Below are 26,076 nucleotides of genomic sequence, written 5' to 3' on the forward strand. Positions count from 1 at the left end.
TCAGTTTATCCAGGTGAAGATGGGGATCAGAACAGCAGCTACTGCAGAGTTGGTGGGAGGTGAAATGTGACGATCCGCTCAGGACAGTGGTCAAGCTCCATCATATCTTAGTGCATACTCAGTCATGTGATCATAACCTTACATTTTTAGCACTGCCAGTGATCAAGTCCAGTTGCTGGCCAGCGAATCCACTGATCCCCAATCAATTGACAAAGGAGGCTAAAAGCCTAGACTAATTCTGTTGCACGTGGCGCAGCCACAGTGAACCACCTGGCCCCCTCTCTCCTCTCACCCTCTAGAGGAAGCCATGACCGCCTCCTCTGGGTTACAGTGACAGCTTCCTTCCCCGTTTCTCTGGCCGTCACTCCTTCCCTAGCACAGGTTATACTCCAGTGGGGCCACAGTGACCTCTTAGAAACTAGAAACTTAAATCATGTTTTTCCCCTGCTCAAAAATTTCCAACAGCTTCCCATCTCCCATGGACTCCTTACCATGGCCTAAGATGCCTGGATGGTTTGGCCCCTGACCACCTGTCTGAAATCAAGTCTGCGATGGTCCCTCTGGCTTTTGTTATTCCTCACAAACTTCAAGCTGCCTTCTGCTTGCTACTCCCTGTCTGGAAAGCTCTCTCCTTAGGCCCTCACAAGGCTTAATCATTCAGGGCTCAGCCCAAGTGTTACCTCCCTCGAGTGGCCCTGGCTTACTCCTCTCAGCCCTCCATTCCCTTACGCTGCTCAGTTTCCTTTCAGAGCCCATTATTACCTGAAATTACATGATACCTTTATTCATTTATAGTTTGCCTCACCCACTAGAATGTAAACTGCTATGAAGGTCAGAACTTGATCCTCTTAACTACTATATTTCTAGGCCTACAGTAGAAGCTGATAAACATTTGTTAGATAATCAAAACAGCTGATGACCTAACTACCAGTTCCATTGCATGTGCTGGAACAACAAAAAACTATCATGTACTGATTCCTTAAAGTAGCCACTGGGTAAAAGAAGACTTGTTGTTTAGTCACTAAGTTGTATCTGACTATTGTAATGCCATGGAGTGTAGCCCACCAGGCTCTTCTATCCATGGGATCTCCCAGGCAAGAAAACTGGAGTGGGTTATCATTTCCTCCTCCAGAGAATTTTCCCAAATCGGGGATCAAATCTGAGTCTCCTCCTCTGGCAGGTGGATTGTTTACCTCTGAGCCACCAGGGAAGCACCAATGTACAGAGGAGCCTGGTGAGCTATAGTCCATGGGATTGAAAAGGAGTCGGATATGACTTAGCAACTAAACAACAACAGCAAAAGAAAAAGGCTTAGGACCTATGTTAACTGTATGTTAAATAAGAACACTAACATATTTGGCATTTTAAAAAAAACATAACCTTCTATTTCTATGCCAGAGTTTAAAGGCATTGGAAGGAACTATAAAAACAGTAAAGGTTCAGCAGAAAATAATTAGAATAGTCAGAAGCTTTACACATGTGCTTGCACACAAAAAAGATACAAACCTGGATAATGCTGAGGATTTCATCATAAGTATAGTGTTCTCCTTGGCAATTCACTAGGAAGTCATTGAGCTGGAGGATGCCAACTCCAAATACACCCAGAGATGTGCTCTCCACCCCGGTGCCATTTGTCACAATACTTGCAGCAGCAATGGCATCAGATATCTGCCTCTGGTTGTCGGACAGCTGCTGTTTACTCTTGATGAATAACCCCAAATCTGAGACATTTCTGGTCAACAAATCTGAAACAGATCCACCCAACAGAACATGGACAGGCTAGCCAGCATCTTTCATAAAGCCCATTTTGGAGATAATGGTGTTGTGGAAATATTAAGCTGTAGTAACTCTTCCCTGATCTGTCTAAACAAGCCATCAAGCTCAGTGCTTCTTCCTGGCTTCACATAGTTGAAGGAATAAAAAAATGAATTAGTGAATAAATAAAAGAAATGAAGAGAGCTAGGTCAATAATCCTAAAAGCCCATAAACTTCAGTATCAGATGCAAACTAATGTAAATTCAGTTGGGGACTTTAGGCTGAATTCAGACTTTGGTTTTTGAGAATAACCACTTCTATGACTGAGCACGCATGGAAGACATACCCTTAAGATTACAGTTTTTCTGTGCTTTAAAAGTGTAACTGTAAACATTTGTGTGCAGGTGCCTGTGTGAACATATGTTTTCGACTCATTTGGGTAAATACCAAGGAGTACAGTTGCTGGATTATATGGTAAGAGTACATTCTATTTTGTAAGAAACAGCCAACTTCTCTTCTGAGCTGGCTGTACTGTTTCACACTCCCACGAGCAATGCCCTAGTTGCTCCACATTTGCACCCACTTTGGTATGGCCGGTCATTTTCATTCTAACCACCACGGAGAACAGTGTGTCAGCTTCTTGCAGAGCTAAATACAGGCTCACCATAGGATTCAGCAACTCCCTTCCTAGGTGTTTACCCAAGTGAGTTGAAAACTTATGTCCACAAAAACACTTGCATACCAAATATTTATAGCAGCTTTATACATAATTGCTAAAACTTAGAAGCAACCAAGACGTCTTTCAACGGGTGAATGGGCAAGCATACACATAACAAAGTATTACTCAGCAATATAAAGAAATGAGCTGTCAGACCATGAGAAGACATCAAGAAACCTTAAACACATATTACCCAGTCAAAGGAGCTAGTCTGAAAAGGCTACATACTACTACTATATGATCCCAACTATATGACATTCTGGGAAAAGCAAAGCTACGGAGGCAGGAAAAAGATCAGTATTTGCCAGGGGTTCAGAGGAGAGTGGGAAAATGACAAGATGGAGCACAGCGGGTCTTTAGGACAGTGGAACTATTTATTCTGTATATTATTGTAATGGCAAATACATGTCATTATACTTCTGTGAAAACCTATAGAAAACACAGACAGTGAACATTAATGTAAACTATGGACTTCAAATATATCAATATTGGCTCAACTGTAACAAAGGCAAAAAATTACTAAGGGGGTAACTGTATGTATGGGGGGAGAGCATACAGGAACTCTCTGTACTCTCTGCTCATTTTTCTGTAAACTTAACTGTCCTAAAAATATAGTCTATTATTTTTTTTTTGAAAACTATGCTGCTGCTGCTGCTGCTGCTGCTAAGTCGCTTCAGTCGTGCCCAACTCTGTGCGACCCCATAGATGGCAGCCCACCAGGTTCCGCCATCCCTGGGATTCTCCAGGCAAGAATACTGGAGTGGGTTGCCATTTGCTTCTCCAGTGCATGAAAGGGAAAAGTGAATGAAGTCGCTCAGTCGTGTTCGACTCTTAGTGACCCCGGGGACTGTAGCCTACCAGGCTCCTCCATCCATGGGATTTTCCAGGCAAGAGTACTGGAGTGGGGTGCCATTGCCTTCTCCATTGAAAACTATAACTACTTACAAATCCACAATTATGTACATTTATAGCTAAGGTTGAAAAAGGTTAGTATTCTTACCTTAAGGACCATATGCTTTTAAATAATTAAAAAAGAAAATGCAGGAAAGAGGACTATGTTCATTTTGTTTTTTGCTTTTTAGAAAGGTTTATGGTTTCCAACAAGAACAGAAGAGAAAAACAATAGGCCTAAAATACATGGGTGGTGATGGTAATGGTGGTGGCAGTAAATGGGATCAAGGAATAGAGATTCTGGTTTAAGGATTAGGAAAAATGTCCTGAATGTTCAGGCAGGAGTACTTTGCTGAGGTCAGGGAAGACCCTCCTGTCAAAGGGCAGACAGCTCCCAACATCGGGTGGAACACCCACCCACCTGGAGGTAGGGAAGAAACTGGTAGTTCCCAACTGGGACATGGCACAGACTTCGTGGACATTTGGAAATAAGTGGGAAAGGATTTTTACTTGTCAGAATGACTGGAAGGCTCCACTGGTTGAATATATTCTGGACTCTATGGACAGACCCATACAGTGATGAATTTCCTAGTCCAAAATGCTAATAATACCATCCCCATGACACTCCCATTAGAGAAATGATTCTCTAAGCATCTCACCATGCTCCTGGTTGTAGCGTGCCATGTGGCACAGGCTGAAGGTTTGCATAACTGGGTCTCTAACTATTTTTAGGTAGAAAGGTCTCAAAAGGAAATATTAAATTGTCACACAAACCTAGGTCAGGCTGAAGACCGCTGATATTTTCATCAATGGTCAGGTTGGTATAGAGGGGGGCTGCCTCAGAGCCAGCTCGGTCACAGGGTACGGCGTAGATGTCAAAGAGGTCCTTCAGGTCCTTGCGGCTCCTCACACTGGGCACAGAATGGAGAACACCTCATCTTTAGCTTTGTTTTAACAAGGAAAGGGTAAAAGGAGGAAAGGCTGAGAAGAAAGCCAGCCATACCTGAATGATTTGAACAGCTCAACAAATTCCACAAAACTCATGCTGCTGTCTGAAACCATGAAGCTCTGAAAGCCCTGCATCCCTCCTTTGATCTTCCCTGGCCAGCAGCTGCTGCTATTCCAAGCACTGCAACAAAGACACGGCCTTGATGGACAGAACTGGGTCTGGTTCTGTCACTCTGCCCTAAGAGACATTCTCGGATTAGCAACATGAGTAGAAAGATGGACTGCAAAGTTGCTGAAGAAGTTTAGGCTCTTTTCTTTCTAAGCATTGCTTTAATTATTACATCTTTTCATTTCTCTCCAAATTCATCTATGTTGCATCAGAGGAAATAAAACATTATATATTGAAACCACTTCATGTTTACAGCCTATTTAATAAGGGCACAAAGCTGAGTTAATATTCCTCTGCAAATCAAAACAGGTCTTTGAAATCACAGGTCAATGAGAGGGGGAAAAAACCATAAATTCAGTGGTTTTGAAGTAAAGTCATTTTAAAAAAGAGCCCCACATTGTGCAGTTATAACTTATGGAAAATTATTCATGTGCTTTCATATATTTTAAATCATAGAAACACATTTAAAAAGAAAATCTTGGATGTATCGATGTCTTCCCTTTCTCCTTTCTTAACCAGTTTTTAGATGAAAACAAGGAAGGGCTTTTAATGCTAATGGAAAATGTGAGTCACAAAAATATTAAGGGTGGAAAGAAGCCAACTCTTGCTTAGAATTATATTTGCACCTGCCAAGGCTGTATCTATTTAATATAAAAATATCAGTCATCTGGGTCAAAAATTCAGTCTAGCTCTTTCACAATATTTTTTTATTTTCTATGCTGGTTCCTTGAGAGGAGAGTATGAGGAATGTTTTGGTTGGTTTTTGGTCAAATCAATTAGTAGGATCTTTCTTTCTTTTGAATTTTGTTTTCGTCTTTAATTTTTCATTTTAAAATATTTCATCAAATATATAAGAAAATAGAGAGAATATTGTAGTGAATAGCTAGCTTTCCCTTGATCCTTTCAACAGTGTTTATTTATGGAAAATTATTTTGTGTTGACATCTGAAGGTCACCTCCATTAATGGAAGAGTATTACAAATGGATAGATTTATGGTATTATACTTTGTAGACCTGGGTTGTTGATTCCCCAGTATGGTGTGGGAAACCAAGGGTAGAGCTTGAAGAAGAGGACAATGGTCTGATAACAAAGTGGTTTGTCATTTGAATTTAAACACGTATCTTCCACGCCTTCCTTCCTCTGGTTCCCCGATCAGCTACTGTCTGTAGGCATTCAACTCCCTCTAACTTTAGGAACCTCTATTCTTCTACTCGATTCCTTCCTAGGGCTCGAGCTTGCTTTCTCCTTGAAGAGTATTCAGGCTGACTTCTCTTCTCCTGCCTTGTCTTCCCTTTCTGGCCCCCTGTCCTCCTATGGCGGGGTCCTCTGATTTTGCATCGGGCATAGTAGTCTTTCTACTTTTACTTCTTTGAAAAGATTTTCCTTGTTTACTTTGTCTTTCCTTTTCCTGCTTATGAGTGACTGAAATAAAGGGAAAGGTCACTTAATTGTACTTATGTGGCTGTTTTATTTTCCCAGGATACTGTTTAGGCTGAAATATAATGCAAAGAATTCTGATTCTTTGTAGCTTTAGTTTTGTTACAAACCTACAAACCTTGCAAAAGTGGTAAAAAGAATTTCCAGGTACCTGTGACCCAGTTAAGCCAAATGTAGAAATTAGGTTCATTATTCACACTGTGAAAGGATGCTTCCCTTTAAAAGAGGATTTACTGTAGGGTTTTTATCTATGGTAAGCTTCCAAGAGAGAGAGAAAGAGAGAGGTACAGAGAGAGTACAGAGAGAGAGAGACAGAGAGACAGGGAAAGAGAGAAAAAGAGACATGGGGAGGAGGGAGATGTGGGGAGGAAGAGAAGGAGAGAAGGGGGGTGATGCATGTGTGTTACGTGTGTGTGTGCACGAAAATGTTTAAACCAGTACCTGCACAGACCCATTTCCTCCTCCCACTTCTCTGACAAAGTATAGAATATCGGGTTTTTGTTTTTTTTTTTTTTTTTTTATCATGGTTCTGTCTGGAATCTCAACATTTCTTAAACTTTAGTGTGGGGTTGAGGGAGATGGTATGGCATTCTCATTCCTCTGAAAGACTTTCATTTTAATATATTTTTTTTTAGAGGGTGGCTGTTTTTCAAATCTTTAATTGGTATGGACCTTAAAAAATTATTTAAAATAATACCAGCTTTAGGATTATATCTAAACCTCTCCAACTGGCTGTAAGACATTCATTTCTCCAGACATGTATATCTTATACATGAGGAATATTAAATATATTTCACCCATTAGCAAAGGATCAAGTTGCTTACTTTAAAACATTTATTCTTCATTTAGAGCAATGCTATCCAATAGAACTTTCTGCAATGATAGAAATGTTATTTATCAGCACTGATTAGCACATACAGTAGCTACCAGCCTGTGATAGCTATGCAACACTTTTATTTTTTTTTAAATAAATTTATTTATTTTAGTTGGGGGTTAATTACTTTACAATATTGTAGTGGTTTTTATGCAACACTTTTAATGTGGCTAGTGTGACTGAGGAACTGAATTTGAAATTTTATTTTAATTAAATTTGAATTTAAATAGCCAGTTAACTGTTTTTTGTTTGCTTGTGGCTGTGTGCTGTGCTAAGTAGACTCTTTGTGCCGCCATGGACCACAGCCTGCCAGGCTCCTCTGTCCATGGGATTCTCCAGGCAAGAGTACTGGAGTGGGTTACTGTACCCCTCCTCCAGGGTATCTTCTTGACTCAGGGATCCTGTGGCTCCCACATTGTAGGCAGATTCTTTATCGCTGCATCACTGGGGAAGTCCTTTCCTGTGGCTAGTGGCTACTGGATCAGACAGTGCAGATTTACAAACTTGACAGCTCAGGTTTTGTTACTATTACTGGCCTTTGAAGGATTGGTTTGTCAAAAAAATTAGAAGCCATTATAGAATCCCACGGACGGAGGAGCCTCGTAGGCTACAGTCCACGGGGTCACTAAGAGTCGGACGACTGAGCGACTTCACTTTCACTTTTCCCTTTTATGCACTGGAGAAGGAAATGGCAACCCACTCCAGTAGTCTTGCCTGGAAAATCCCAGGGACGGCGGAGCCTGGTGGGCTGCCGTCTATGGGATCGCACAGAGTCGGATACGACTGAAGTGACTTAGCAGCAGCATAGTAATGTGAGGGGCTTCCCTGGTGGCTCAGATGGTAAAGAATCTGCCAGCAAAGCAGAAGACCTGGGTTCAATCCCTGGGTTGGGAAGATCCCCTGAAGAAGGAAATGGCTACCCACTCCAGTATTCTTGCCTAGAGAATTCCATGGACAGAGGAGCCTGACAGGCTACAGTCTGTGGGATTGGAAAGTAGTGTGTATAATAGTAATGTGAGAAAGTAGGAAAATGCAGTCAAGAAAATTAATAGCTTTAAAAATTTGGGGGTTTTCAGTCTTAAAGTGATTGTTAGAGACCATCTTTCGACAGAGAGCTAGAAGAGGATGCCCTTCTACACAACCTGAATGGTGTAAAGGGTCCTTTTTTTTTTTTATCATGTTAAGGCCGCACCTGGTCGGGCTCTTGTTGGAAGCAGGCAGCACAGGGGAGGACACTGGCCTGATGGGAGATGATGTCCCGGCAGCCAAGGAAGGGGCCCCAGTCGTGGTCAAGGAGTGGGCTCTTCTGGAAGGGAGGGGGTTAGGAGGGTTCATGATGGCATTTGCCTCTGTGAGAGTAGAAGACAGAAAAGAGACAATGACTCTGATTATACTTTCCCTCAGAAATCAGAGAGAAGAGATGTTTCTGAATGTCTGAGGAAATCAGTCTATACAGGCAATTACTATACAATAAGCATTAAAATATTCTGGTGAGTTCTCAGTCCTGGCTACACATCAGAATGATCTGGGGAACTTAAACAGTGCATAGATATGCTGGACTCACACAGACAAGAGTCTGAATCGGTTGGGCTGGGGTGTGGTGTGGCTAGGGCATGCAGAGAGTCTTTAAAAAGCTCTAATATCCAGCCAGGAGGTAAGAATCACTGGTCTAATCCAGTGATTTGATTGTATCTTTCAAATCTAATATTCCTTGTCAATAATGGCAAGTTAACTAGTTAGTATTTTCTTCTAAGTACAACTTACGTTTGCAAACTTGTGTTTGCAGAACTGCCCCTTGGGTTCCATCATCCAGTTAAAAACAAAGGTAAGTGTATTTAATAAGATAAAGAGTTTAGTTAAGAAGGCCTGCAATACTTAAATCTTGATTTAAAACCAAATGCATATATTTTCCCATCAAAAAAACCTCAGATGTGAAGATGCTGCTTTACCTGATTCTTCTTGTTCATTGACATCTTGAGGATCAGAACCACTCCGGCTCCGACTCTCTTTGTGCGTTTTGGCCTTGCGGGTGGCCATCTCGTCATCCGTCACCTCTCCACTCTCACCCTGGGAACAGAAAACTCATCATGCTTATCTTTCCCATCACTGCTTAGCTCAGGTGGGTCCCTATTGTTTCACTGATCCACCATCAGTACCACCTCCCCCTGGTGAAACCAGTAAAGACCTATGTGAAGGTGGACCAAGTGTTCCCATGTTCTGTTTATCCCACGTGTTCTTCATGATAATGCAGTACTCCTTGGGGGAAAGGGTGACAAGAGAAGGCATAAGATCCCTAGAGTCTATGAAGAGGCAGAATTATGAAGCAGATAAATTCAACCTAGGCATAAAAAGCCTTCAAGTGCAAAGAGTGGAACTTCTTCCAGTTAACCATGAATAAAATGTATTACACTATAGTAATAGTATAAATAACGTAATATATAATATAGAGCAATACATACATATATATATATATATCATGCTAAAATCAAAACACAAAATTTACCATCTTAACCATTTTTAATGCTTCCCTGGTGGCTCAGATGATAAAGAAGCTGCCTGCAATGTGGGAGACCTGGGTTTAATCCCTGGATCACAGGAAGATCCCCTGGAGAAGGAACTGGCAACCCGCTCCAGTATTCTTGCCTGGAGAATTCCATGGACAGAAGAGTCTGGCAGGCTACAGTCCATGGGGTTGCAAAGAGTCAGATACAACCGAGCGACAAACACACACGTGACCATTTTTAAGTGTACCATAGAGAAAGTGGTGCTAACTATTTGTATCTTGTTGTGCAAGACATTTCTAGAACTTTTTCACTTTTGCAAAAATGATACTCGATACTCATTAAACAACTCCCCCTTTCCCCTTCACCTTAGTCTCTGGCAACCACCATTCTATTTTCTGTCTCTAAAAGTTGAACCACTCTAGGTATCTCATAACTATAACTGGAATCATGCAGTATTTGTCCTTTTGTGACTGACTTATTTCACTTAGGATAATGCCCTCAAGGTCATCCACATTGCAGCACATGACAGGATTTCCCTCTTTTTATCCGCATTGTATGTACGTGTTACCTTTGCTTTATCCTTCATTGGTGGATGGACACTTGCTTCTCTTGTTAATATATTTTAAATTGAGTTCTAGCCTTTTGACCCTCCAAGACCTTCCTGATATGATCTCTGTTCCTTACTATCCTTTCTTTGCCCACCACAGAGCACATGCTCCAACCTGAAGCCTGAACCCAGGGCCTCCTGTGCCAGAGAGGCATTCCCCTGCACTGTCTGCCTGGTGAATCCTATATGTCCTTTAAGACCCACCTCTCACCTTCTCTGTGGAGCCTTCACTGCCTGACTCCCAGTCTCCTTCTCTCTACTCCCACAGCACTTTGCAGACAGCTTGACAGTGACTCTTACTTAGATCTCACTGTGTTTGTTAGCATCTCTGTGTCCCTCTATGGACCTTGACTTTTTGCTGGTGTTGACTCAATTCCTAGTACTGGGCTTGGCATCCAGTGGGCACTTGGTAAGCTCTTGTATTTTGTTTTACATCTCGTCCTGTCCCCAATCCAAATGACCTAAAATAGTTTATGGTATGTAGATTACACAGTGGTCCCAGATGATTGGGTTGGATGCTTAATAAACAAGTAACACTCTACCCTCATAAGGATTTTCTTCTTTTTCTTGGCGTTGCTTATACTCAAGGTGTTGGGCTTCTCGGCGCTCTTTGCTGATGTCCCAGGGCTGGGGTTTCGAGTACTCCATCGCCTGCCACCAAACAACTCCACAGCTTGAGCCAAAGTTGGGCCTTCATATCGTCCATCCTCCTGTAAAAGAGACACATTCTGAACATATAAGGGAAGAATGAGTAAAGGGGGAGTAAATGTATCAAAGGCTTTCAGGAAATTCCCAGAGGCAGAGGAGCACAGGCTGTCACCAAAGAATAATGATCTGGCCACCAAAGTGGCTCTATTTTCTAACTGTCTGGACTCTCTGTTGGCGATTTCATCATGTCCTCTGTGGTGCTGGTCACATCCTGCTGAGTTCTAGTGATGTGCTTTAACAGAGCCACGTTCAATTGGGATTAACAAAAAATTTCCCTTTCCACTTTCAGAAGTTATGTTCCAGCATTATCACTGCAGGCAAATTCATTAAGATGTACTTTGTAAATCTGGGCTTTGAAGGACTTGGAGAGTGTATGTGTGTGTATGACTCTACTGAAGTAAAATCAAGTTCTATTTGTTATTGCACCACTCCAGCTGTATTTTCACCTAGCTTGATGCTTGGCACAGTCTGACTTGAAATCAGAGTAGGTGGAGTACATGAAATTCATTTTGAAGGGCTTTGGGGGCACCTTAAGTAGTTGAGCTGCCATCTTCCTCAGTGACTGATATCCAAGGACAGAGAGCCCAGGGGACGGAGAACACCATGCATATTATGATGTCTTGAGCAGTAAAAACATCCTTAGTGGGTACATGATGGTTTACAATAGCCACTTCTTGTAAGGCAGCTCTATGTAACATGTACTGAGTATCAGAAGGGATTGAGTAATTAGACAGTGTTCAACAATCCTCCTTATAAGTCAGGAAAGTTAATAAAACTACAAAAAGTCACATATGAATTAAAGACAATATTGATATTTCACAAGTTGTAGAAAAAGCACCTTTTAAATCTAATTTCTATTTACTCTCTTTACTTTCTACAAGCTTTTAAGGTTAGTCCTCCTTTGCAAATGCAAAGAAGTGCTTATAGATAGATTTTGGCTTTGTTGTAGATAATATGCAAACAATAAAATGACTTTGCACGTGAGCATGTGTGCATGTGTGTGTGTGCTTGCCCCTTCATGTGTGTGCTTGTTCCTAATGTTCAATGACTATCTGATTTGATGGCTTGAGTTGTGACCTCCTACTTCCTGAATCCCATTACGGATCCCAGGATGCTTAGTGAGTTGGATACTTGGTGATCTTTTGAATGATATGTGATGAAACCTTTTGGTGACCTTCTGTCCTGAATATCTGCGATTTATGCCTGTCTATGGGTCATTTTTATTTTCTTTAACCATACCCTATTTTACTTTATCTCTTGTCACTGAATACAGTCTTGGGTCTATCAATCAATGGGGAACATCCTCCCTTGACCAATGGTTGGTATAGGATCCAAATAAGCCAATCAAACTCACCATCCCTGACATGTACACACTACTATATTTAAAATGAATAATAATCAACAAGGTTCTATAGTACAGCTCAATGTTATGAGGCAGCCTGAATGGGAGGGGAGTTTGGGGGAGAATGGATACATGTATGGCTGAGTCCCTTTGCTGTTCACCTGAAACTGTCACAACATTGCTTGCTAATTGGCTATATCCCAATACAAAATAAAAAGTTAAAAAACCTCCACTCCTGGAAAATGAATCTTGAATGGAGTGATATGGAGAATGAAAATGGCTGGAGATGATTCCACCTGGTGCAGATCTGCTGGAGAGAGTTCCTACTAACAAGTCACCAAATTGACTGCAAAGTGACACAATTTCATAAACAGATTTTAACTACCTTATTGCATAATATACTCTGATTACAAAAACAAAATCCTATAAAATTTTATCCATAGGTTTTAACTAATACTCTTAAACATTAATGCTTAAACAGAGCAGACCACTTCATTAAAATTTAAAAGCTCTTCTCTGCAAAAGACATGGTCAAGAAAGTTAGAAGACAAGCCACAGGCTGGGAGAAAATATTTGAGAAGAAACATCTGATAAACGTCTATTATCCAAAATGTACAAAGAAAATTTAAAACTCAACAATAAGAAAACAAACAACTCAGTCAAAAAATAGGTCGAAGAATTTGACAGACACCTCACCAAAGTATATATACAGATGGCAAATAAGCATATGAAAAGATGTTCCACATCATATGTCATCAGAGAAACGTGAAATAAGACAACGAAGTACAATTCCACACCTATTAGAATGGCCAAAATTGAGAACACTGACAACACCAAATGCTGGTGAGGATGCAGAGCAGTAGGAGCTCTCATTTGTTGCTGGTGGGGATGAAAAATGGTACAGCCACTTTAGAAGGCAGTTTCTTAGAAAACTAAACACACTTCTACTGTATGATTCAGCAATCACACTCCTTGATATTTACCCAAATGAGTTGGAAACTTGTGTCTATACCAAAACCTGAACATGGATGTTTATACTTGCTTCATTCATAATTGCCAAAACTTGGAAGCAACCAACAAATCCTTTAGTAGGTGAGTGAATGAATAAACTGTGGTTCACTGAGACAATGAAATTTCGTTCAGTAATAAAAAGAAATGAACTATTGAGCCACAAGCAGACATGGGGGAAAACTTGAATGCATATTACTAAGTGAAAGAAACCAATCTGAGAAGGCTACATATTCTATGATTCCAACTGTACAACAGCTGGAAAAGGCAAAACTATGGAGACAATAAAAAGATCAGTGATTGCAGGGGACTAGGAGAGGGTGGGATGGAGTGGGAGCAAGATGAACGGACAGAGCACATAGGATATTTAGGGAAGCAAAAATGCTCCATATGGTATTGTAGTGATGGATATATGTCAATATATTATATTTGTACAAGCCCATAGACTGTAGAGAACCAAGAGTGAACTCTGAGGTAAACTATGGACTTTGGGAAATTACGACATGCTAACGTAGGTTCATCCTTTGTAAAAGGATGTCTAGTCAAAGCTATGGTTTTTCCAGTAGCCATGTATGGATGTGCAAGTTGGACTATAAAGAAAGCTGAGCACCGAAGAATTGATGCTTTTGAACTGTGGTGTTGGAGAAGACTCTTGAGACTCCCTTGGACTGCAAGGAGATCTAACCAGTCAATCCTAAAGGAAATCAGTCCTGAGCATTCATTGGAAGGACTGATGCTGAAGCTGAAACTCCAAAACTCTGGCCACCTGATGCGAAGAACTGACTTCTTGGAAAAGACCCTGATGCTGGGAAAGATTGAAGGTGGGAGGAGAAAGGGACGACAGAGGATGAGACGGTTGGATGGCATCACTGACTCAATGGACATGAGTTTGAGTAAACTCCAGGAGTTAGTGTTGGACAGGGAGGCCTGGCGTGCTGCAGTCCATGGGGTTGCAAAGAGTTGGACACGACTGAGTGACTGAACTGAACTGAACTGATCCTTTGTAAAAAATGTACCATTCTTGTCAGTGATGTTGATAGTGGAGGAGCTATTGTATGTGTGGGAACAGGAGGTTTATGGGAAATCTCTGTACTTTCCTTTCAATTTTATAGTAAACCTAAAAATGCTCTAAAAAATAAAATCTTTAATAAAATTTAATAGACCCATCACCATGTACAGATAAAAGAATCAGCCCCTACTGCTTTGGTTTTTTGAAATTCAGAACTTCCTAACATGGGCCAAGCTTTACTATTAATGGAAATATTTTAGGCCTGTAAAAGTCAGGACGCCCTTGTTTAATCTTTAAAGGAGACTTTCTGGGAACTAACATGTACTTTGAATCTTCCTTTTGTTTTATACAAAACAATAAACTTGTTTGGGATGGATTAAAGATGTACCTTCTGGTTTAAATTTGGGCTATAGCAAGTGAAGGTACATTCTCAGTTTTAGAAAACAGTTCATGTGAACACTAAGAATTAGGAAACTTGATTCCTTAAAAAATATGCCTGTACTTTTGGGACTTCCCTGGTGGTCCAGTGGTTAAGACTCCACACTCCCATTGCAGGGGGCCTGCTGGGGGGTTCAGGCCCTGGTCAGGGAACTAGATCCCACATGCTGTAAATAAGAGTTTGCATGCCACAATGAAAATATCCTGCATCCCAAGACTAAGGATCCAGCATGTACCAACAAAGATCTAAGATCCTGAGTGCCACAACTAAGACCCATGGAGCTAAATAAATACATATATATATATATATATTTAAATTCATATACTTTTAACTTGGCATATCTTTGCATAAGATACCTTAAAGACTCTTAAAACAATCTAACTCTTTAAATAGATGCCCCACTTTTTCCTTGGAGATAGCCAGAATCTGTTTCTGTTGCTTACAAAGAAGTTTACTGATAATCCTGTGTATAACCTCCTTGGCTTCCCAGAGATCTTTTCAAATATATGAGTTCTCAAGCTCTGCCTGTAGCTTTGAGCCAACGCTCATGATACCAGCCTTTCTTCCACATCCCATATCAGATTTCTGCACAGTTGACTTTTTAAAAATTTCTTGTATTTCTAGGCTTTGTTACAAATATCACTATTGGGAATTCCCTGGTGGTCGACGGGTTAAGAATCTGTCTTTCAATGCAGAGGACTCAGGTTCAAGCCTTGGTCAGGGAACTAAGACCTCACATGCCTTGGGGGAACTAAGTCCATGCCACAACTACTGAGCTCACAGGCTCTAGAGCTCATGCTTGGAAACAAGAGAAGCCCATGCACTGCAACAAAGACTCAGAGCAGAGCCCCCCAAAAAACCAAACAAACAAAAACAAAAATCACTATTTTTTCTTGTTTTTTTGTTTTATATCTTGCTACTATTTCCATTAGCTTAGTTTATATTCACTAGCACTAAAATAGGCTACAGTCCATGGGGTCGCTAAGAGTCGGACACGACTGAGCAACTTCACTTTCACTTTTCTCTTTCATGCACTGGAGAGGGAAATGGCAACCCACTCCAGTATTCTTGCCTGGAGAATCCCAGGGACAGTGGAGCCTCATGGGCTGCCATCTATGGGGTCGTGCAGAGTCGGACACGACTGAAGCGACTTAGCAGCAGCAGCAGCAGCACTAAAATACTTGTATTTGAAAGTAACGGTGCAAACATTCATCACACAAGAGGACTCGGATGTTAGGAAGATTATTTTCTATATAAGCTCTTCCTAAATTCGGTTCTTATATGGCTGTTAGCGGAAGTTTGGAAGAAATCAAGATCTTTCATACATTTCTTTAGTTTATAGATATGCTTAAAATTTTCTTTTGTACTTTGGAACTTCTCAGAGCTTTAAATGTGCTAAGCTGTATTATAAGTCACCAAGGGGGCATTTAGAATGATGCCTATTTGTTCTCCAAGTGCCAAATTAGCATTTTTTTAATATTCCCTGATACAATTTGGGAACTGGTCTATATGATGGAAAAATGAGTAGTTCATTGACCTTTTTCACTTAAAAAAGAAAGAAAGAAAGAATTCGTGAGTGTCTAAGACTGTTGTCTGTCTTAGGCAGCTCGTGTAGTACATTGTTTTGAGGATGAATGCCATCTATGTTTTCAGAAGTGACTGAGGTATATGGAGCCTTTTTACCCTTACACTGTGATAGCTTGGAGGGATATAGCTGTGGTTACAACTGCGTAAGACCAAGTCAACTCCAAGTCACTTCCTCTGTCTCAGCTCCAGCAGCACCTCTTCTTATACATTGTTTGTGGTCTCATCTGGTGCCTCCTTCAGCATAAACTGAAGGTTGCCAGGGTAAATGAGAAACTTTGTGCAGTGTGTTAGTTGCTCAGTTGTATCTGACTCTTTGCGACCCCATGGACTGTAGCCCCCCAGGCTCATCTACTGGAGTGGGTAGCCATGCCCTTCTCCAGTGGCTCTTCCTGACCCAGGGATCAAACTCGGGTCTCCTGCATTGCAGACAGATTCTTTACCATTTGAGCCACAGTACAGTACTGTGAACTTAGTAATGAGAAATCAAGTAGACTTTACATGTTAATTCAGTTACTTTGTAAGATTGGGAAGGAAACAAATGGAGCAAATAAACCACATAGGTTTTGTGACAGTGACTGTAATTGAGCCCAAAGACTTTGGTTCATGGCCAGACTGAATGCATTTTCATGACTGTAGAAGGCTGAGGAATGACTGTAATTGAAAGCCAATATTGATAATAGCTCCTGGAGACCTTCCTTCCAAGCAGCCGGCACCACTGAGAGCTCCCTGTGGAGTAGACAGGAAGCAAGCATTTTGGTTTCCATTTTATTTCAAAAAATACTTATTTATTTGGCTGTGCCAGCTCTTAGTTGCATCATGTGGGATCTTTAGCTGTGGAATGTGGGATCTAGTTCCCTGACCAGGGATAGAACCTGGGCCCCCTGTATTGGGAGCAAGGCGTCTTAGCCACTGGACCACCAGAGAGGTCCCTTGGTTTCCATTTTAGATGAGTTAACTAAAACTGGCTTTGTGCAGTGCAGCATAATCATGTATATAGGCCTATGTGCTTATTAATTAATTGAGTTCTTCAGGATATGATCTCTACTCATTAAGTACTGTATGGATGTGGGGAAAGAGGAAAGAAGGGGCTTTACATATGTGACTCTACTAACATTCCAGAGCAGAAAATGTTTTAAATTGTCAGAAACATGTTAGAACTATGAAAAGTACATGAACATCAATCCTTTGAGTAATTTAAGTCACAGTGGTATTTGTTCTGTGACACTAGAAAAGATAATTTCTGGCTCAGCTGGTAAAGAATCTGCCTGCAATGTGGGAGACCTAGGTTCGATCCCTGGGCTGGGAAGATCCCCTGGAGAAGGGAAAGGCTACCCACTCCAGTATTCTAGCCTAGAGAATTCCATGGACTGTATAGTCCATGGGGTCTCAAAGAGTCAGACACAACTGAGCTACTTTCAGTCACTCAAGAAACAAAAACATAGCAAAGAAAAACTGAATACTCTGTACCACTCATTTGACAATCCCACCAATAGTGTCACCTTGTAGTGGGGTTTATGACTCAATTTCCAAGCAATCTCTGCCCTCTTTCCTCCATAAGCATGTGGCTCTAGTTACACCTGTGTCTCTTCTCACCACCTCACCCAACCCAGTCCTGGTGGACCTTTGGCTGGAGTGTCAAAGTACCTGATGTGTGTGTGTGCGCTCAGCTGCTCAGTCATGTCTGACTTTTTGTGACCTCATGGATTGTATAGCATGCCAGGTTCCTCTGTCCATGAAATTTTCCAGGCAAGAATACTGGAGTGGGTTGCTATTTCCTTCTCCGGGGATCTTCCTGACCCAGGGATCCTGATACTTTAGGGTTAACAAAAATCTCAGACAGTTTAAGCTGCCTCCTAAGGGCTGTTGCCACTACAAATAAGGTTTGGAAGAACTCTAGCTATGACTATCTCACATTTGGGAACGTTTCTTTTAATCTTACAAGTTCTACACTTTGGCAGCAATACACAGTAAATTAAATAACTCTCCGAGAATCACGGAGCACATTAGAAGATGAAATAGGACTTCGGTTTCCAAAGTGAAGATTTCCAACACATCAGCTAGTCCCTAATTAGTATAAAAGCATTCAGATTATTCTTTCCCTTTTCACTCTAAGGGAAAATGTTTATATTAACTTGTTTCTTTTCAGATGTGAGAAGTCACTATTTTCATACAAAATAATAATAGGAAGGACCTACTTTGAGCCAGACACTATGCTTTATATGTATGAATTTACATTATGGCTTTACACATATTAGTTAAGCCTCACAGTCACCCTTTGGACAATATGAATAATATCATTATTTTTCTCACTTTATAGATAAGAAAGTAAGGCACAGAGAGGTTAAGTAAAAGCTGTTCAACATCACTCAGGCAGAAAGTTGACAGAGCTGGGAAAATGAACCTTGGTGGTCTAGTTGTCCAGTGTGTTTTTACAAGATAAATCTGGAAAATTATACTACCAAGGAGACAGGGAAGGCTGCATCCCTTTCCCCTTACCTGATAGAGGCTGACGTACTGTTTCCGCAGCCACTGCTGTCTTTGGTCAGGGAACTTTCTCATCTTCCTCACAGCTCTAGTGAGTTCCAACAATCCATTGAAGAGCATTTTAGCTGTGTGTTTTGGTGCCACAAAGTGCAATAATCTATTGTCCGTGGTCTGCAGCCCGTAGAGCAGTGTCACACCAGTCTCTGAGAGAGACATGTTACTCAGTTTGTTCTGAACACACACAGTGTGTATATCAATGTTAGGGTGTCCCATGTACACAGCCTTTGCTGAAAATAGATCCAAGATCCCCTCCACCAGGCCACTTAATCCAGGATTGCCCAGTAATGGGAATTTGCCAGGCTCAGACGTGTTACTGAGCACACCAAGTTTTGCTTTAGCACTGGCTGGGGAAGCAGTGGTGGGTTTTATCCAGGTCAAGGTGCTATTGTCAGGCTGAAGCTGGAGGAAGCAGCGGGCAGAGAGGTGCGTGTCCTGATCATAGTGGATGACTGTGGCCCCCTGCAACAGGAACTGGTGCACATCAGCTTGGATGGACAGCACGTACCACGGGATGAGCTCTATCCCATGGTCAAAGGCTTTCTGTGGCTCTTCCGATCCATGAGGGTCCCATTCTTTGGGCTGCTCGAAGATGTCATTTTCGGAATCCAACAAATCTCCAATTATAAACCTGACAGAAAGAGTTACAAATTTGATCTGTCTTATAATCAGAAGTAAGGACAACAAAAATCTTTCACTGACGCTGGACATCATTTTTAATTCCATTATAAATTCAAATTAGCATAGGAAATATAAAATGATAAAAGTCATAGAGTGATTTTATATAGCGGTATTCTAAAACCTTATATTTAACAACATGTATGACTATAGGCTTTGAGGCCCCATGGACTGTAGCCGGCCAGGCTCCTCTGTCCATGGAATTTTCCAAGCAAGAGTACTGGAGCAGGTTGAATAAAGGAACTATATATTATTGTATTTTTAATGTAAACAACAACAATCTTCGTTACTTATTAGTCTTTCTTCTTGTGTTAAATACATACATTTTTGCAATTAATATGACCTACTTGCAAAGTAAGTTTTATTATTCTTTTAAAAATTTTTTTAAACTGGAGGATAATTGTTTTATAATATTGTGTTGGCTCTTGCGATATATCAACATGAATCAGCCCTAAGTGTATATATTTTTTAATCTATGGGGGAACTGAGGTTCAGAAGGGGTAAGTACCTGGCTCCAGGTTACCCAGCTCAGAAGAGACCTACCCAAGGCAGGAATTTGGTCTGCTTGACTCTCTTTCTTCTATTTGGCTACTTTAGTAGGAATGTGCCTAAGAGAGATTCATTCTCTTCGAAGCATGAGGAACTGTTACTAAGATCAAGGCTTTTCGCTGCTTGATCTACAGACATCACTAGCAAAGGAGTGGGTAAAACTGAGGAATTGGTCCATACATCCCTGGGAAGGGATGTTCCCATCACCTCAAGACACTTGGGCAGCTGACAGCCTCTTGACAAGGTCTGAGAAGCGGCCTTGGGCTTCTCAGACTCTCGGTCTAGATCCTGGTCCCCGAGCAAGATTCCACTCCTGCTTTCAAAAAGCAAATGTTCTTCCTTGCCTCACATAAACAGATACTCTTAAGAAAGAAAAGAAATCCACAAGAGAGCTCACAAATCTGATGATCAGAAGATCCTTCTCAAATCATCCACACTGGAAACACTGGAAACCACCCAAACGTCCAGCAACAATCAAATATATAAATAAAATTTGATGTATTCATATAACGCCAGCCTGCACAGCCACGAAAGTAAACAAAAAATGGTTAGCCACCTGCAACAACACAGACAAATCTTAAGCAAGACATACAGGCACACATATTGTGTGATTACATTAATGTAAATTTCAAAAATTATACTATATTGTTTAGAGAGGCATAAAGTGGTAAAATTATAAAGAAAAACAGAATGTATTATCACAAAATTCACAGCAGTGAATTTTTCTCTAGGGGGAAAGGTGGCGACATAACTGAGACAGGAAAAAAGGGGTTTACGGGTACTGATAATGGGTGGTAGCTACACATGCACTCACTTGAAACTATCAAAAACATTAGTTTAAAAAAATTTTAAACTAGGAGAGAAATTGCAAAGATAGCATACCCCATATCCAATCTTTCCTATTATATTAACATCTTACATTAGGGTGGTGTATTTGACACAATTCATGAACCAATACCACAAAACACTATTATTTATTAAAGCCCATACTTTGTTTAGTATTAGTCTTTGTTTAATATCAGTGTTAGTCTTACACTTTGTTTAGTATTTGTATTAGTCTTTGTGGCACGATTGGTGGCGTTATTGCCTTTGCCTGTTAACCGGAAGATTGGTGGTTCAAGCCCACCCAAGGATGCCCTTCTCTGTGTACCTTTGGGTTTCCCTGGTGGCTCAGACAGTAAAGAATCCACCTGCAATGCGGGAGACCTGAGTCGGGACCCTGGGTTGGGAATATCCCCTGGAGGAGGGCATGGCAACCCATTCCACTATTCTTGCCTGGAGAATCCCCAAGGACAGAGGAGCCTGGCGGGCTGCGGTCCATGGGGTTGTGAAGAGTCGGACACGACTGAGTGACTTAGCACAGCACAACACATACTTTGTTTAGATTACTTTAGTTTTTTACCAATTTCCCTTTTCTGTTGCAGGATTCCATCCAGGAGCCCATATTACATTTAACCTTCATATTTCTTTATGTCATGGTTTCTCAGACTTTTCTTGATTTTATGATCTTGACAGTTTTGAGGAACAGTGGTCAGGCATTTTGTAGAATGACCAACAATTAGAATTTGCCTGAGAATTTTCTCAAAATTATTCTGGTGCTCTGGGTTCTGGGGAGGAAGACCACAGAGGCAAAGTGCAATTCTTGTCACATCATATCCAGGGAACATACCATCAACAGGACGTATGCTGTTGATGCTGACCTGGCTGAGGCAGTGCTACTCAGTGTCCACTTTACAGTGTCCACTTAAAGTTACTTAAAAAAAACAACAACCTCCTTTCTACATTGTCCCCTTTGGAAGGAAGTCATTGTGTGCAGCCCACACATAAGGAAAGGTGAGTCTGCTCTACCTCCTAGAGGTCAGAGTATCCACACAGGTTATTTGGAATTCTGCATGAGAAATTTATCTCTTCTCCCCCATGTGTTTGCTCAGTTATCACTTATATACATGGACTTGTGAATATTTATATAATACTTTGGGTTATAATCAAAGCTTCCCTGGTAGTTCAGACAGTAAAGAATCTGCCTTCAATGCAGGAGACCTGGGTTTGATCCCTGAGTTGGGAAGATTCCCTGGAGAAAGGAACGACTACCCACTCCAGTATTCTTGCCTGGAGAATTCCATGGACAGAGGAGACTGGCAGGCTACAGTCCATGGGGTTGCAGAGTCGGACACGACTGAGTGATTTTCACTTACTTGCTTGGGTTATACTCTAATACTATTTTATTTTGTTACTTAAATTGCTCCAGCTTTGGCCAACAGAATATAACTTTCCATTGGCTCTTGAGCATCTTTGATATAACCTCATTATTGTTCTAGTTTTTTTTCTCAGCATTTATTTACTTTTTTTGGCACAAGATACTCCAGGCTCATCTTGTATATTTCCTGCCCCAGTCCTAGAAGCAGTCATTTCTCCAAGGAGCTTTGCTTTCTTTCACTGAAGACTTATTAGAAATCAAGATCTGAGTTCTAGGTACAAATCCACTCTTTTTAAAGCACTTTTCTCAATGTTACATCTCACTGTAAAAAGTGAAGAAAGAAAGAGAAAGGAAGAAAATCTTTTTGTGTTTAAATTTTTACAATCCCTCTGAAATTTCTCTCAGTAACAATGGGAAACCAATACTCAGGTTCTCTTACATAATACTTCTGTCCATTCTATACGTATATGTGGCAAGGTGGTTAGGGTCACAGCCTCTAGTCACTTTGGGTTTAATGTTAGACTCTGCTACCTCTTCCCTGTGTGATCTAGTCAAATCACTCAACCTCTCTGAACCTCACTTTACTCATCTGCTAATGGCAAAAAGACAATAATCACTTTCAGAGAGTAATGGTGAAGCTCAAATAAGGTAACAAGTGACTCAGCACAGACTCTGGCTCAGTAAAGTACATGACTATAATTAAACATAAAAAAGATCAAGGTCTTATTCTGCCTCTTCTCCTTCCCATTTCCTTTTCACTAGGCTAAATCAGTCCAGCTGTTCCTCTAGAGGGGCTTTCCTCAGGGCCACATCCAAGTTCTTTAATCTTTTTATTTCCTTTCTCTGGGACCATTTCCACATTCTCCAAGTCACACTGCTTGCTGCTGTTTTGTTTTTTTTTTCCCTAAGAGCAAGAAGGATTCAATTGGAGAGTATCAATACTCTCCATGAGTATGTAACATATGTTAATTTGGACATAGAACTTCTGATTTTAATCTAGCAACAGAAATGGTATTTTCCATATTCCATTTAATTTGAGTTCTGAGGTAAATCAAGTATTTTCCAGTGAAAAACTATGGGCATTATGAAAAGTTATGTCTGGAAAAGAAAAATTATGAGGCTTTTCTGGAGCCTGTTTCAACTGCTCAGCTATGATGTAAGCTGGATGAAAATGGACACTATCTTTCTTAGCATCAGTTCTATTTTAGACACAAAAGAACTAATGTTAGGTGTTAATAATTCCTCCAAAAGGCAGTCTTCTAGGGACTAATGCCCAAGGTAAAATTGGCAGTTGTAATAAAATAAGATTACTTTAAGAAGGAAACTAGCTTTGTCTCTCACATCATATAGTGAATTTATGCACTTCTGTGCCTGATTCTCTCAGGAGACAAATTTCTGTGGGTTTACAAGAAGGAATTAGGTGGGACTTAAAGAGTTACTCAGGAACCAAGTGGCATCAAAGATGTGGTACTGGCAAAAAAAACTACCTAGTCAAATTTAGGTCATATGCCTTAAGGAGAGGACCAAGAAGTGAAAAGAGAAGGAAAGTTTATATTAACCCCTGAAGAGGTTCTGAAGCATCCTTCAGTTAGACACTATAAATCGACAAGTAAACACCTTTCTAATGTTGCACGATGGAAATCTGTTTAAAAATATAACTCATTTAAAAAAATATTTATTTTTAAAGTATTTATTTACTTGGCTGCACTGGGCTTAGTTGGGGACATGGGACCTTTGATCTTCATTGTGGCATGAGGGATCTTTCAGTTGTGGCATTTGAACTCTTAGATGCAGCATGTGGACTCCAGCAAAGAACTCATCCGCCAATGCAGGAGACACAAGAGACTCAGGAAGATCCCTTGGAGGAGGGCACAGCAACCCACTCCAGTATTCTTGTCTGGGGAATCCCATGGACAGAGGAATCTGGTGGACTATAGTCCACAGGGTTGCAAAGAGTCCGACATGACTGAAGCAACTTGGCACTAATTTTCTTCATAACATTTTGTTACTCCTGCAGAGTTAAAAGGATTACATAAACATGATTCATTAAGTGATAAGCCTAAATTTAATTTTGTAAGACATGAAAAGGTGCACCTTTTCCAAAGGACTTGCTATAGCTGTACTCTGTAATAAAACTGAGAGTTTTAACTTTGCTTCTGGCAAATTCTTGCTTTTAATTAACTTAGCACTTTCCTCAGCCATAGGCAGCTTCTAAATTATAGCTGCATAATGCAAGGACTTTAAAGCCAGCCTCCCTGAGGTTAAATTCTGGCCCTGCTAAATGTGAGATCTTGAGCGAAATGGAATTGCTGTGAGGATTAACTAATTTAAATGTAAAGTATTTAAAACAGTGTTTGTTTAAAAGTAGGCTCTTGATAAATAATAGCATGTCAAATATTAGTAATATTATCATGGCCCCGTTTGTGTGTGCAAAGTCAATATTCTAAAACACAGCCACCCAAACAAACACTGCTTCTTTGTAAAAATGATGTCCAAGTTTCATGCTGGGATTCAAGTGATAAACAAGCTTAAACTGAATGTTGTGCATGCATGCTCACTTGCTCCATTCTGTCTCTTTCTGAACCCATGGACTATAGCCCACCAGGCTCCTCTGTCTATGGAATTAATCTGGCAACAATACTAGAGTGAGTTGCCATTTCTTCCTCCAGGGGAATGTCCCAACCTAGGGATCAAACCCCAGTCTCCTGTATTGGCAGGCAGATTCTTTACCACTGAGCCACCTGGAAGCCCTTGAATGTTGTGCAGATAGTGAGAAAATGGCTTTCTTTGTTACGGTAATAGAAGCAGGACTGGGTCTTGTGTACTGGCCAAGCAGACAGGAAAAGAGAGAAAGAGAAGGGGTCCTGGGTATCCCCAGTCCCAGAAACCCCTAACAGAGCCAGCCATGGGGTGGGAGGAGATCGTGTTAAGGTCTTGGCTGGGCGGAGGCAGTCAGCTGTCCCTAAAGGATGTTGTGAGGTTGGTGTTTATAACGCTGTACCATCCTTCATGGAGAATAAGTGACTGGTTTCCTATCATTTTATATTTCACGTGTGCACATAAGTGTGCATGTGTATGTGTGGCAAGTCCTGGTATCTATGATCTTTTCTCAGATACTCTACTTCCTTATGCTTAGCTTTTTAAAAACTTTTTATTTTGTATTGGAGTATAGCTGATTAACAATGTTGTGACAGTTTCAGGTGAACAGCAAAGGAACTCACGCTTAGCTTTCTTATTTATATCCTTGTGGGATCATCTTTCAGGGAAGTGTCTGAGGTTGTTGGGACGGGAGAGCAGCGAATACTCTGTATTCTCCCATAAAGAAGGGCAGGGTGACTGAGGGCTGCTTCTCAAATGGTGACTGTTGCCACAGGTGCCCATACCTTAAGGTCTCCGCTATTTTTGATGGTAGGCATTAATAACAATAGCCACCATCTATATGCCATTTACCCCATGTCCAAGGAGCGGCGGCTGAGTGGCCACAGGAGGGCCGAGAGGAGTTACTCCACATTCAAGGTCAGGGGTGGTGGCCGTGAGGAGACACCCCTTGTCCAAGGTAAGGAGCAGCGGCTGCGCTTTGCTGGAGCAGCCGTGAAGAGATACCCCACGTCCAAAGTAAGAGAAACCCAAGTAAGACGGTAGGTGTTGCAAGAGGGCATCAGAGGGTAGACACACTGAAACCATAATCACAGAAAACTAGCCAATCTGATCACACGGACCACAGCCTTGTCTAACACAATGAAACTAAGCCATGCCGTGTGGGGCCACCCAAGACAGATGGGTCATGGTGGAGAGGTCTGACAGAATGTAGTCCACTGGAGAAGGGCATGGCAAACCACTTCAGTATTCTTCCCTTGAGAACCCCATGAGCGGGATGAAGAGGCAAAAAGATAGGACACTGAAATAGGAACTCCCCAGGTTGGTAGGTGCCCATTATGCTACTGGAGATCAGTGGGGAAATACTCCAGAAAGAATGATGGGATGGAGCCAAAGCAAAAACAATACCCAGCTGTGGATGTGACTGGTGATAGAAGCAAAGTCCGATGCGGTAAAGAGCAATACTGCATAGGAACCTGGAATGTTAGGTCATGAATCAAGGCAAATTGGAAGTGGTC

The 26,076-nt window shown here is 41.1% G+C and overlaps 1 protein-coding gene across 4 annotated transcripts in view; it reads right to left on the reverse strand.

Annotated features, from left to right (window-relative positions):
• Positions 1 to 26,076, reverse strand: part of PLCE1 (phospholipase C epsilon 1) — a 359,604-nt gene that overhangs the window by 55,452 nt on the left and 278,076 nt on the right. For 3 of the 4 annotated variants that reach the window (XM_081553509.1, XM_081553501.1, XM_081553520.1), the window contains 7 exons: positions 18,493 to 19,168; positions 10,446 to 10,613; positions 8,742 to 8,859; positions 7,985 to 8,141; positions 4,368 to 4,493; positions 4,139 to 4,275; positions 1,507 to 1,745 (listed from right to left, as the gene is read on the reverse strand). In XM_081553509.1, coding sequence (XP_081409635.1) covers positions 1,507 to 1,745; positions 4,139 to 4,275; positions 4,368 to 4,493; positions 7,985 to 8,141; positions 8,742 to 8,859; positions 10,446 to 10,613; positions 18,493 to 19,168 — 1,621 coding nt within the window. The remainder of the gene's footprint in view (positions 1 to 1,506; positions 1,746 to 4,138; positions 4,276 to 4,367; positions 4,494 to 7,984; positions 8,142 to 8,741; positions 8,860 to 10,445; positions 10,614 to 18,492; positions 19,169 to 26,076) is intronic. The other variant, XM_081553530.1, reaches the window with a different exon arrangement.

Source organism: Giraffa tippelskirchi, chromosome 2, assembly GCF_054371585.1.
Source record: "Giraffa tippelskirchi isolate mGirTip1 chromosome 2, T2T-mGirTip1v1.2.pri, whole genome shotgun sequence".
In the NCBI taxonomy this organism is placed as follows: Eukaryota; Metazoa; Chordata; class Mammalia; order Artiodactyla; family Giraffidae; genus Giraffa; species Giraffa tippelskirchi.